Source organism: Myotis daubentonii, chromosome 2, assembly GCF_963259705.1.
Source record: "Myotis daubentonii chromosome 2, mMyoDau2.1, whole genome shotgun sequence".
Lineage (NCBI taxonomy): Eukaryota > Metazoa > Chordata > Mammalia > Chiroptera > Vespertilionidae > Myotis > Myotis daubentonii.
Window position 1 is genome coordinate 44188045 of NC_081841.1, and position 13384 is coordinate 44201428.

At 36.6% G+C, this 13384-nt stretch overlaps 1 protein-coding gene across 3 annotated transcripts in view; it reads right to left on the bottom strand.

The window, feature by feature from the left end:
- Nucleotides 1–570: 570 nt before the first annotated feature.
- The window catches only part of YAF2 (YY1 associated factor 2), a 110653-nt gene continuing 97839 nt past the window's right edge, over nt 571–13384 (bottom strand). For all 3 annotated transcript variants that reach the window (XM_059682609.1, XM_059682607.1, XM_059682610.1), the window contains 2 exons: nt 7301–7453; nt 571–6176 (listed from right to left, as the gene is read on the bottom strand). In XM_059682609.1, coding sequence (XP_059538592.1) covers nt 5939–6176; nt 7301–7453 — 391 coding nt within the window. In that variant the 3' untranslated portion in view covers nt 571–5938. The remainder of the gene's footprint in view (nt 6177–7300; nt 7454–13384) is intronic.

A 13384-nucleotide genomic window follows, 5' to 3' on the forward strand; every position in this document is an offset into this window, starting at 1 on the left:
GGGAGAGTATGGAGGAGTTGGAGTGGGGGAGGGAGTAAAGACTATCCTATGGACCATCCCTGTATTTTTCCCTGGTTCAATCTTCACCCCCATTATTACAATAGATTATACTTTACTAGAGGCCCGGTGCAATTCATGCACAGGTGGGGTAGGGGGAAGAGGGGCCATAGGTGGTTGCCTGGCCAACCTCGCCCCCTGGCCGAACTCCTGGTAGAAGGGACAATTTGCATATTAGCCTTTTATTATATAGGATTACTTTAAAATAAATGTTGTCAGTGAAATTAAAAGCTAGATTTGCAGGGAAATTTACTCATGGGGAAAATTAGATTTAAAAAGCACATGCACTAATTCTCCTAAACCAGGTTCCCAAAAATTGAAGGCTGAAAATAAAGAATTCGATACCATCACACTTCAGTCCTATGTTGTTTAGTTTCTTCTTTTTTTTTTTTTTACATTTCCATATTTTATTTTTAATAAAGTAAAAAAAAAAATCTTTTGCTCTAATTTAAATATCCCTTAAATTATTTATCTTATCGGGCACTGGGAACGTTTGTTGTTTTTTTACTTACTCTTTAATTAAAGATCAAAAACTACCTCGTCAGGCCTGAGGTCAGGTCACTCTGCTCTTGAAGTCAGACCAGTCTCCTTTTCTAAAAAAACACTTCCACTGCCATTTTTGAAGTATTCTCCTCCCAAACTGGTTTTAAACAGTAGCCCAACTCTTCTCAATCTTGCTGACTTCAAAGTAAACACAGGCTCATTCAATGCTGTTATTATAAATTAAAAGAGGACTATGAAAATAATACACAGTAAAAAGTCTAAGTGAATAAATCTTGATATCCAGCTTTGTTTCTGATTCTCTTGCTAAAGGAAGTAATGAAAGTATAAAGATGGTAGGTAGCTTTCATCCCAACTCCTGACTTCTAAGTAGGTCAGCAGATCTAAACCAAGGTATAATCTCAAGACCTGTCAAACTCATCTATTGTTTCCACTCATCAGGAATTCCAGCTGAGAGGCACCACTTTACTGGCTCCTTGATCCAAGAAGTTCCCGTTGGGCTTATCCTCACATCTTGAAATAAAGCCCTTTTTTTAGCTTTTTAAAAAAGTGTCACTATTCAGCCTTATTACAGAAGAAATTTGAGGAACTTTAGTATGACACAAGGAAAAACATGAGATAAAAATCAGAATCTAGAAGACTGAAGAATAACAAATCAGAATAAAGACATGCAGGCAATGGAGCCCTACATAATTGTTAAAAGCAAGCTTCCTTTTAATGAGATTTCTCACAACTAAAATAAACATTGAGGACAATTAATGATTTGTATTGTCCATAAGAAAAAGGCAAATTGATTTATCAGAAGTAAATATTTTCCTGAAACAGGTTTGAATACAATTTCCCATTTGGATTGAGTGATGTAATGTTCCCTCAATAATCTTCACAAAAAGGCAATAGCAAACCTCATTCAGCTGTTCATTGATTTTTAAAAGTATGGGAAAGTGATAATCTCACATTATATGGCTTAAAGTTTTAAACTTTTGGAAATTTGAGCTGGAATAATGAAATGGTGCTGGCTAAAACTACTTGTTGACACCTAATATCAGCTACAACTATGAGATGAGATCTAGTGTGGGCTTGCAGTGAAGATGAATTTTCTAGAAGCAAAGGCGTGACAAATACACCCAGCTCAGTGCTACTTCTGTATCTTACATATAGTTATTGTTGCAGTGATGGCATTGTAATAATTCACAGATCTCCCCTGTAAGAGTTCCCTATCTTTGTCCTCTTGGTAACCAATTCCTAGCCAGTGCCTTGTACACAAAACATACCCAATAAATGTTCAGAGTTGAATAATACTGATGTAAAGAAATCCTAGATTAGGAAATACTGAAAGTATTACAATGGAAGAACAGTTACTATAATCTACAACTCCTACTAACGTTGGAGCAGGGATCACACCACTAGAGAAGATTCAGAACATGGAATAATGAAATGGTCCATGGCACTGAAAGCTTTCAAAGCTATCTTTGATTTTTTCCATAGAAGTACCTGCATTGTCACAGCATTTCGTATGCTCCAGGATTGGCCTATTCCATAAAGGCAGGAATATCTGCACTGGCTAAGTAGAATGCCATATTAGAAACATAATGCTTAAATTACCTGGGTTAGTGGGGATGTGAGTTCAGGGAAGTATTCATATAATTCAAGGTAAAACTTCTCTATGGCAGCTTTTTAAAATTAACTGGCTTTGAAGAAAACTGTTCTAAAGTTATCACATACTGCTGCCCTAGTAAAAAGTCTACTAACCACCACTGAAACTTTAATGACTGAGTCATTATGATGATTTATCACAGAATGTTTTTCAAGTATTTTCAGAGACAAACATATTCTAAGTTCCATTTGTTCTCTCTCCCTCCCCCTCCAACTCCCTCTTGCTCCTAGTGATTTTTCTCTGTCATCCAGATAGCACCCCAATGCCCCATTTTCTAATTTCTGCTATTATTTGTGCTTTGTTTCTCCCCTTCTTCCCTCATTTTCTCCCATTCGTGTTCTCCCTTGCCTTTGAAATTAGTAGGGCTTATTTTTTCATCAATAGCAATTGAGGGAATTCTTTTCCTTCTGCTTTTACAAAATGATCCTATATTCTGCAACCTTCGTTGTCTCTTGATTCTGCTCAGCTATATTTGACACAGATAACTTTTCTACACGTCAATTTTCTACATTTGTTGTTCCAGACAACTGAAGGTGCCTCTGGTTAAGAGGGGGGAGGGCAATGCTAACAGGTCAAAGTATTATTTTATGGTTATCCTTATCCTTATCCTTACACAAACTCACTTTTCTTTTTTCGCTTAATTTTCAAAGTACAGTACAGAAATTGTCATCAATTTCACTGCTCCTATATCAGGTCTTAAAAGATTCTGGAAAAAAGATAAGTTGCAGACCAAAAAAATAAGTAAAAAAGGGCCTTAGTAGAAACTAAAACTTCTAGACCATTTAGCATTAATGCATATAATATGCAGAAACTACATTTTTAGGCAATAAGGGTTTTTACCTAAAAGAAAGGTAATAAATATGCAATCAACTTAGAAAAGCTGAAGTTTTTCTTCCTTTCTCATTGTTTTCACTTTGCTATCATCACTATAATCTTAGGAAAGCATTTAATAAATATAAAACCTTTATTAAGTCAACTATTTCTACTGTGTAATACAAAAGGCTTTAAGAGTATGTATTCTTGTATGCCTCAAATTATATCTTCACTCTTATATCAAAATAAGGTAATAAACTCTGAAAAACATCCAAATTCTCTTTTTGTATGGAATTTGGATAAAAGAACACACTGCTACTATCGCAGGGTAAATTGATGAAACAGAGCTAAAAATGCACCCTAAGCCCAGGCTCTGAATCTTCTTGCATATTTTAATATTAGGTTTTAAGGTGGGATTTGGGCCTGCTTCCTCGTTTGGAAGTGTTTGAGGTAGGGTGAAATGAAGGCAGGCGAAGATAATTATGATTAATGAAAGGAAAACGAAATTTTAAACTAGGCAACTCAGTTCATTTCTGCTGTCTCCTAGTGCATACCATCAGGTTCTTTAATTATGGAAAAATAGCTGGTCTAGGATCAGAGCAAACATCTGATGCAGAAAATTCAGTGTAACCTATAGAACACAATTCCTTTCTGTCATACAAGAGGGTATGGAAATGATTTCTGTTACAAATTGTTTTTTGTATTTTTGTAATGAAATTTTACCAGTTAAGATAGTAATGGCTCACATTTATTAAGCATCTAGTATGTGTCAGGCAATTGTTAAGAACTTTATATGGATTGACACTTAATCATCCCAACAACCCTATGAGTTAGATATGATTATCATCACCCTGTTTAATAGATGGGAAGTGACCTTGAGTAATGAAATGAGTAATTTACTCAAGGTCACTTAGGTTCTACAACAGGGATTCAAATGCCAAACACCAGTTAGTACTTTAATTTCCATGCTACATTATCTCCCCACCAATATAGAAAGATGACTATGCCACCCCCATTCAGGTAAAATCCCACCCTCTGTCAGATTTGTCTCTTTTGCAGTCCACTGAAAATACATTCTGAAAGTATTTGAATATCATCAGAAGACCCAGTACCTCTAAAGCATAGTTTTGACTTAAAATTTATAATATTTTCCCTATTAATATTATTTGTAATTTTTGCTATGTCTAAAAATAAGCATATTTTAAAAAACATCTCAAATATGGTAAAAAAAAAAAAAATAAGACAGAAAAAACTTCATGTTTTTTAAAAGAACATAACCAGTTAGTTGCAGTTCCACTGAAAGTATCTGATAATAAAAACAAATTTTAATTTTTCATTTAACAACACTAAAGAATGAGGTATATAAATGTTTTAATCACAGACTTTTACTGTATGCAATTAACTATATTTCACAACTAGCATCTTACAAAAAAGACAGTACCATTGTGCCTGTAAAAAGTACTGCAATAAAACAGAAAATTACATTATCACATGAAACCACCATATATCACAACTGTCAGGGTCTACAGTTTTATTTTTTTCTTAAAATGCTATCATGATGTCTTTATGTGATATTTTGTATCCAAGTTATGTTGTTAAGTTCATTGATATTGCAGAAGTCTCCTACAGGTGGCTATATATTAAGTAAATGGCTAAGAAAAAGCAGGAGACCATAGGAGAATTTAAGAAGTACTGTGTGGTTTCTAGGTTTGATTTTTAAATATAACATAAAACACTTTATTAGTTGTAAACAAAAATGCAAAATCTGTAGTCATAAAAATATTTTATTCATAACTTTACATAATAGTAAGTGGAGCTGTAAATATTTATTTTGGGATATTGATAAATGCATAAACTGGCAGTTGTGTCTGAAAATAGGGCACTATGATTTTCATAAGAATTGTTACATTTAATAAGAGGCCAATTAAACTGATTTAAAACTAGTTTTTTTCCCAGTTCTGTGCAACAGTTGTCATTTCTGTATTTATTAGATTCATACTTCTATAACCCTGGATAAAGTTTGGGGCGAGGAAACAGTGATAGAACTATTAAGTTAAAGCTTTTCCAAAATTGCAGCTTTTAAAATATGGCAGGTTTCTTTTCTCTTCTGCTTTTGTCAAATGCTTATAATTATTTGAATTTTAATATTTTATATAATACAGAAAATACCAGTGTTCAATGACAATAGCACTAAACTTGAATTATAAAGCTAAATAATCAATGTTTTATTGTTTACTAGTCTGAGAGTAAACATTACAACAAATGAATGTTTTGAAAGCAAAAAAAAAAAAAAAAAAAAGGAGGTAAAACCAGAAACATAATTCAGGAAAAAATAATTTAGCAAAATGTGTCAAAAATATTGGCAACGGTTCATACAAATTCTTTATTTAATAACAGTTTTTCTATTTAACCACACCAAGTACCAGCAGGTGTATTAAGAGGATAGCCATTAAGAAAATCCTGTTGCAGCAATAGTTGATTAAGTTGATCTTTGACTTGTATACATATAACTATTTGTTTCACAATTCTCAAATAATACATATTTAGGCAGGTTGCACTATGTTATAAAAATTTAACTTCGTTACATGCCAATAGTAGAGAATTCAAGAATTATGTGTTAGAATTCACTAAACTAAAAGTGAAAATAGACTTACCAATAACACTGCATAATGAATAATTCAACCACATTTTCATGGCACCTTTAATTGTGGAGACCAAAATGTTAAAGTCTGGAAATGTTTGGTAGGCATAGATTGCAATCAAATCTAACAAATTCTAACAAATTTCTCTTTTATGCAAAATGCAAATTATGAATTGTGCATGAATATGTTTGTCATGAAAATGTGGTACTTCTTGGCATAATCTGTATATTTGCATGATATGAATGAACTAAGAAATTGGAGAAAATAAACTTTAATGGGATTCTCCATTCAATGATGAGGCTTCTCCTCTAGGTGAAGATGACCTGGACATTCCCCTCTCTGTGTTATCAGGACTAGAGCCACTCTGATTGTGCTGATCTGCAGAAGCAGCACTAGATGCAGGCGGTGACTTCGTTTTCTCCTTAAAGTCTGTAATAATGACTGTCAGATCTCCAACGGTAACTTCCAAATGCTGAGCACTACTCCGATCCACATTTTTCAATCTTGGCCTAAACACACAAAAGATGATATACTTTTAAACTAGCTTTTCTGGCTACTAACTTTCTGTGCACATAATGAACAAGTTAGGTAAGAACAACAAAATGAACATATCTATGTTTAAAGCTCTACATTCATGTGTATCTAGCCACAAAAATATCATTAAATGTTTCAAATCATTAACACTAATCAAACTACTCATTCATGAATCTTCTTTGTGACAAAAAACTGTGACACTGGAAGTAACAGGCTGGCTCTTAATTGTACTTTTATAGCTTTATCATAATTTTGCAGATAGGTTACCAATTTTTTTTAAAACAAATGTTGTAGAAGGGCAATGATATAGTTACATCACAGAGGAAGCTGGTAACAGCTAAGGTTACATTATATGCGGGGCTGTTACTCCATTGATGTGCGTGGCTAAGGGCATCAAGACTGTCTATTCTGCCTGAACCCATGACCATTTTGACTGACTAAAGCCCATGCAAATATCTGTGAATACTGTGACTATTACTCCTGGCTTTATGAGTGAAAAAGAAATGACTCAAACACAAATGTCTTTTAATCTAGTGAAAAACACACACACATCCTCACATTTAAGTTTATATTTGTGGCCTCTGTGTTTAACTTCTAGTACAGTAGGTCCTCAGGTTATGCTGGCGATCCGTTCCCATGGCGCAAGGTAACGCGATTTTCGCCGTTAGTCGGAACCCACCTACGTAAGCACCTAAGTCACTCATATGAGGCACATGCACAGCAGTAATGAAGTGAAACAGTAAAAAAAAATTCAAAAGAAAGATAACAATCCCTGACCTTTACTTGTGATAAATAAGTAATAAAAAACATAAAGCACATATGTACATATGTTGAAATGACGGAACTTTTCTTTTTTAATAAATAAATGGGAGATGGTGACATCATAACCACGAAACGATGTATGTCAAGTCCGATGTAACCTGAGGACTGTCTGTACACCTTTCAAACTACAAAAAAACCCCACCAAAACCAATTTCATGATACTTTACAATAAAGGTGATGAAATCTTTTACTTATACTTTGTATATATTATATTAAAAGAGATAAAATGGTTAATTTTATTATTTCAAAAGTACCATAAAATATTTTAAAAATTTACCTGGTCTTCTTATGACTGTTCTTTTTGCTAGTTGTTTCCTTTTCACTCTTTTCTTTTTCTACTTTATCTTTTTTCTCTTTCTTTGACTGTGTAGGGGGCACAAACTGCTGAGTAACCTGCTGTGCAACCAACTGGGAGACAGGTCGAGGTTTCCTGTGTATATGTTAAAAAGAAAGTTTTTAAAAATTATTATAACTTAAGAATACATATTCTTTATGAGAAAATAGCTCAAATTATGAGACTAGATATATATTATAAATATCAAGTATAAAAATTCTTCATATGCAAGGTAATTCAGATGTGCAATTTAACAATTTAATAACATTGTTTTTCCAACCCAACGAAAGTTCTATAAAATAAAAGCCGCTAAGTGTCCGGTCATCCATTCAACCAATCAAAGCATGATATGCTAAGACCGCTCAACCGCTCACTATGACGTACACTGACCACCGGGGGCAGAGGCTCCAACTGGTATGTTAGTTTGCTGCTGGGGTCTGGACGATGGGGACTGAGCAAGATGGGCCAGACATGACCGGGAGCCCTCCCTGGCTGGCCAACCTCCTGCGTCCCTCCCTGGCCCCGATGGTACACTGGTGAGGTCCCTTGGCCTGGCCTGTGCCCTCTCGCAATCCAGGACTCCTCGGGGGATGCCAGAGAGCCGGTTTCAGCCCGATCCTGCAGGCCAGGCCAAGGGACCTCACTGGTGCACAAATTTGTGCACCAGGCCTCTAGTAGAAATATAATAGCTAAAAGTTATAGCCCAAGATATATGGTCAAACCATTAGAATATAACATACATAAATCAATATGAAATTATTAAAAATATGTATCAAACTGAATGTTCATAGGGAAGCACACATAAAAATGCACACAAATTTTAAAAATTAAACTTGAAAGTTTACACTGAAATAACATTTAATTTTATCCTTCCTCCCTCAGAGAAGGAAATATCTAACCATCTGTGACTATGACTATTTGTTTTTTCCTTTAAAATCTTTCATTTATTCACTTAATAAATATTTGAGTGTTGAAATTTCTCAGTCATTATTGCTCAATTCCTTGAGGTGCCTTATGTATTCTAGCCACAAGCTCACCATGCTTTTTTGACCTTGAAGATCTGCCCAGTCTTTTGACACATGCCTCCTCACTCACTTATTCATTAAAAAACGTTTACTGAGAAACTACTGTAGGAACTGCACAGATATCTGAAATGTTGTCTGGCTTTAATCTTTGGTGCCAGTACAAGCTATCACTCTATAGGCCTACATCAAGGATCCCTCCAGCTTTATGGTAGAACTTGGGCAACTAAAGTCAAGATTCAAAGTTAAGTAATCTCTAAGTTCTTAAAATGAAAGAGAAAAAGAAGACTGAGAAAGGGAAAAGGGAAGGAAGGAAAAAGTTAGGGAGCATAAGATAAAAATACATTTCAACAGATGGGTCTATAAACAATAGTTAATTTATTGTCTGGAAAATCCTGACCCTATTTTGGTCAGTAGAGTTACAAAAAAAAAACAACACTTTTTTTTTTCTTTTGGTTTCTCTAGACAAGCAAGACAAAATAGAAACCAATGAGAAAATACTGCATAATCTACAATCAAAGCTGCACAGAGGAATCCTTTGAAGGAGGAAACAGGAAACAGTATGTAAAACAGATTTCAGCAGATGGGAAATTAATTTTGTTTAGAGCCTAAAGAGTCTCAAGTACAGAAAGAATATCCAGGAAAGATGTCCAATACACAAGTAGGGTTGACATATAAATCACGGTTAGTGATGTAGATTAAGAGTTACACAAATTAAAGTGGCACTGAAAACATGGCAAGTGATGGCTGAGCTTATTTAAGAAATGAATTTTTTTTTAAAAAAAGGGGTTAAAGGAATGGTTCTCAAATTTACATACAACGGGATCACCTGGAAAACTTAACCCCACTCCCAGGGTTTCTGATTTCAATAGGCCCGAAATAGTGCAATAATTTGCATTTCTAACTAGTTTCCAAGCCAAGATATTCCTCTGGTCTGGCCACCACGCTTTGTGAAAAAGCTTGAAGAAATGTAATATATTAGTACTACTGGAGCATAAAGTTTGAGATGAAAATCAGGGAGTGGCAGAGAAATAAAAAGAGCAAGGCTGGATGGCCAGGCAGGAACCCAATAATGAAAACTGAGGAAGTTTGATTTACCCTTAATAGATGGAAGAGCATTGAAGAAATTCAGATTTGAATTTTACAAAGATTACTGGCAGCAGTCTTAAGAGGAAAGGTACAAAAGAGGCAGGGAAACTGTTAAGAAGCTACTTTAATGGATCGAGCAAAATTAAAAGGGGCTTGAACTAAGGAAGCAGCAGTGGAGTTAAGACAGACTAAAGAAGCATGGTCAAGGGGACACGATGACTAGCCAGATGTGATTTTCTCACTTCTCAACCAACAAACATTCCTTTAGCAAAATATAGAGAAACCCTTGCCCTCCTGTAGCCAAGTTTCTGTGGGTGGCATAAAAAAAGAAAAAACAGTCTCTGATGCTAATAAATGCTATATAAATAAATAAAGTAAGGATCATAGGGAGTATTGGGGAAGGAGATGCAGTTTTAATTTTGTCTTGTTTCTACTTCAAAAATAAACTCCACAAGTAAAGAGTGCATACCACTGTTTAATTAATACCCGGCACAATACTGAAAAAATACTAGATACTTAATATTTGTGCCCGGCCGATGTGGCCCAGTGGTTGACCATCAACTCATGAACCAAGAGGGCTCAGTTCGATTCTTGGTCAGAATACCTGAGTTGTGGGCCCGATCCCCAGTAGGGGGCATGCAGGAGGCAGCTGATTGATGTTTCTCATTATGTTTCTATCTCTCTATCCCTCTCCCTTTCTCTATCTCTAAAAAACTCAATAAAAGCATATAAAAATATTTTCTGAAGAATGAGTGAATAAAAAAATCAGGTTTAATGAGGGAGAAAGATTTATTTTTTTAAGAAAAGGAGTACAGTAATGTCTAAGCTTAGTCATTGTTCAGGGTCACTACACAGAAGTAAACAAATAATGAAAAAGAGCAGCAAGAATTAATTTCTCTTTTAATAATGCTGGAATATAGAAATAGAAAGCTAAAAGGTGTGGTAGAGTTGAGGAAAGATTTGTTTAGACTAGGGCCTAGTGAATAGTGAGTCACCTAAAATTCAAAGTCACCCCAGGATATAAAATGCAACTGAGGTGTAGTAATCATTTTGTCTCCAAGTCATTAAGGATCTCTGAATCTATTTCTTCCATAACAAATGAAGGTTTGACAATTTCCTTTCTTACATTTTGTAATGTTGCTCCCTTCTGCAACCCAAAATTTAATGCAAAATAAATTTCCAAAATGGTTAATGAATAAACCTGAATTACAATAAAATTTCAAACATTCATATAAATTTACATTCTTTTGAACCTAGTATAAAATCCTGAAGTTTCAAGCAATCAATAAATTGATGTTTTTCAGGAGCCATTAATACTAACTTAAAATACATAATTTATTTATATTGTTTACTTAGTGCTGCCTTTAAGTAAAGTTGATTATTTTTCTAGATGTTTTGGATTCATTAATGACCTCAATACCCAAAAGCAGTTTTTTCCCATAAGATCTAAATATCTCAATCATGGAAACTCTAAATCATGAAGATTTTCAGGAATATAACATTGTGCTGTGGTTAGGTAAAAAATGTTTTTATAACATGATCAATCACTCCCACCTTGCCTCCAACATGTCTCCAAGTGGGGACCCAACTATTCTGTGACACTGTTCCTCAACATTCTCACTCCCACTTCTGTGAGAAAGAGATAATCCTAATTCCCCAACTTCATGAATCTTCCAACTGCTGCTTTTCATATTTAACAAGTTTTAGGTCTCCAGAATCTTTCTAGGATCATTTCTCCTTTTATATGGCCCATATAAAATATGAGTCTATTAGTGTAAAAATAAAAGCATATTAGTAGAGAAGGTTTTATTTCATTAAGCCAGGAGGTTGAGTTAAATAAATAAATTCTTTCTCTTTTTAAAAAACCTTGATAGATTGATTTTAGAGAAGAAGGAAGGACGAGGGAGAGAAAAAGGTATGAAGGGAGAGAGGGAGGGGAAACATCGATTTGTTGTTCCACTTATTCATGCACCCATTGGTTGATTCTTGTATGTGTCCTGACTGGGGATCAAACTTCCAACCTTGGAATATCGAGATGATGCTTTAACCAACTGAGCTATCTGGCCAGGGCACTAATTTATCTTCTAACTGAGATATGAATCTAGAATTTTTCTAAGTGTTAAAGTCTCCGTGGTAAGAGCAAAATAATAAACATATACTCTCCTACAAGGCAAAAACAACTCACAAAGAACAATTATTTAAACTGCTCAGGTGAGTGACTGGAATCAGGAAACAAACTAGAAGACTACCACATCAAAATAGAAATGAAGTAATTAGTAATAAGAATCTATTCTATGGCGTAGTCAGGGGAATGGAATTGAAGCAGTGAATCTATTGACATTCAGGATAATACAACCGGATATGTGCTGAATAAGAAGGATAAAGAACAACACCCCCTCCCCAATAGAAATAAAACTGAAAGAAATAGGGAATTAGGAAGCACAGTGCTATGGACAGAATGTTTGTGTCCCTCCTCCCCAAATTCACATATTGAAATCCTATCCCCTAAGGTGATAGTATTAGAGGTCGAGCCTTTGGTAGATGATTAAGTCATGCAGGTAGAGCCATCATGAATGGGATTAATGCTCTTATAAAAGAGGCCACAGAGAGAGATCCTTTGCCCCTTCTACCATGTGAGAACACAGTGAGAAATTGGCTGTTAAAGACAAGTGTGTCCTCATTAGACACTGAATCTGCCAGTGGCATGATCTTGAACTTCCCAGTCTCAAGGACTGTGAAAAATAAATGTTTGTTGTTTATGTCCCACACAGTCGATGGTATTGTTGTTAGAGCAGCTCAAAAGGACTAAGACCCTTAGTTCCAGAATGCCAAGAACAGGACTATTCTAAACAAGAGGAAGTGATGAACTTGGTGTTGGGCACGTTGGCTTTTTAGATTTTTAAAATACTAGTAGCCCTGTGCACTAATCCATGCACCAGTAGGTTTCTGCCACCCTCCTATAGCTCTCCACCTGCTGCCCCGCCCTCCTGTAGCTCTGCCTGCTGCCCCACCCTCCTGTAGCTCCCCCTGCCCTCCCCATAGCTTGCTGCCCTGCCCCCTCTTGTAGCTCTCCGCAGCCCACTTGCACCTCGCTGGCCCACCCTCCTGCTGATCTGTGATCTGAAATTGATGTGATTGGTCATTATGCCTCAGGATATAATGGCTAATTAGCATATTCCTCTCTTATTATATAGGAATAGAGGCCTGGTGCACAAAATTTGTGCATTCGGGGGGGTACCTCAGCCCGGCCTGTGCCTTCTCGCAGTCTGGGACCCCTTGGGGAATGTCCACCTGCTGGCTTAGGCCTGCTCCCTGGGGGTCAGGCCTAAGATGGCAATCAGACGTCCCTCTGACAGCCCGGCAGCCCTCGGGGGATGTCCACTTGCCAGCGGAGAGCAGACCTAAACTGCAGTTGGACATCCTTAGCGCTGCTGAGGAGGCAGGAGAGGCTCCCACCACCACCACTGTACTGGCAGCCATCAGCCTGGCTTGTGGCTGAGCAGAGCTCCTCCATGTGGGAGCTCACGGACCACCAGAGGGCAGCTCCTGCATTGAGTGTCTGCCCCCTGGTGGTCAGTGTGTGTCATAGTGACCAGTCATTCCCAGTATTTCTCCTGTTAGGGTCAGTTTGCATATTACCCTTTTACTATATAGGATAGAGGCCTGGTGCACGGGTGGGGGCCAGCTGGTTTGCCCTGAAGGGTGTCCTGGATCAGGGTGGGGGTCCTCCTTGGGTGCCTGGTCAGACTGGGTGAGGGGCTGATGGCTGTTTGCAGCTGGTCACACCCCCTTCAGGGTGGGGGTGCCCACTGGGGTGCCTGACCAGTCTGGGTGAGGGGCTGAGGGCTGTTTTCAGGCTGGCCAAGCTGGTGACTGAAGCTTTTTTTTTTTTTATTCTGGGATTTATTTACCTTCT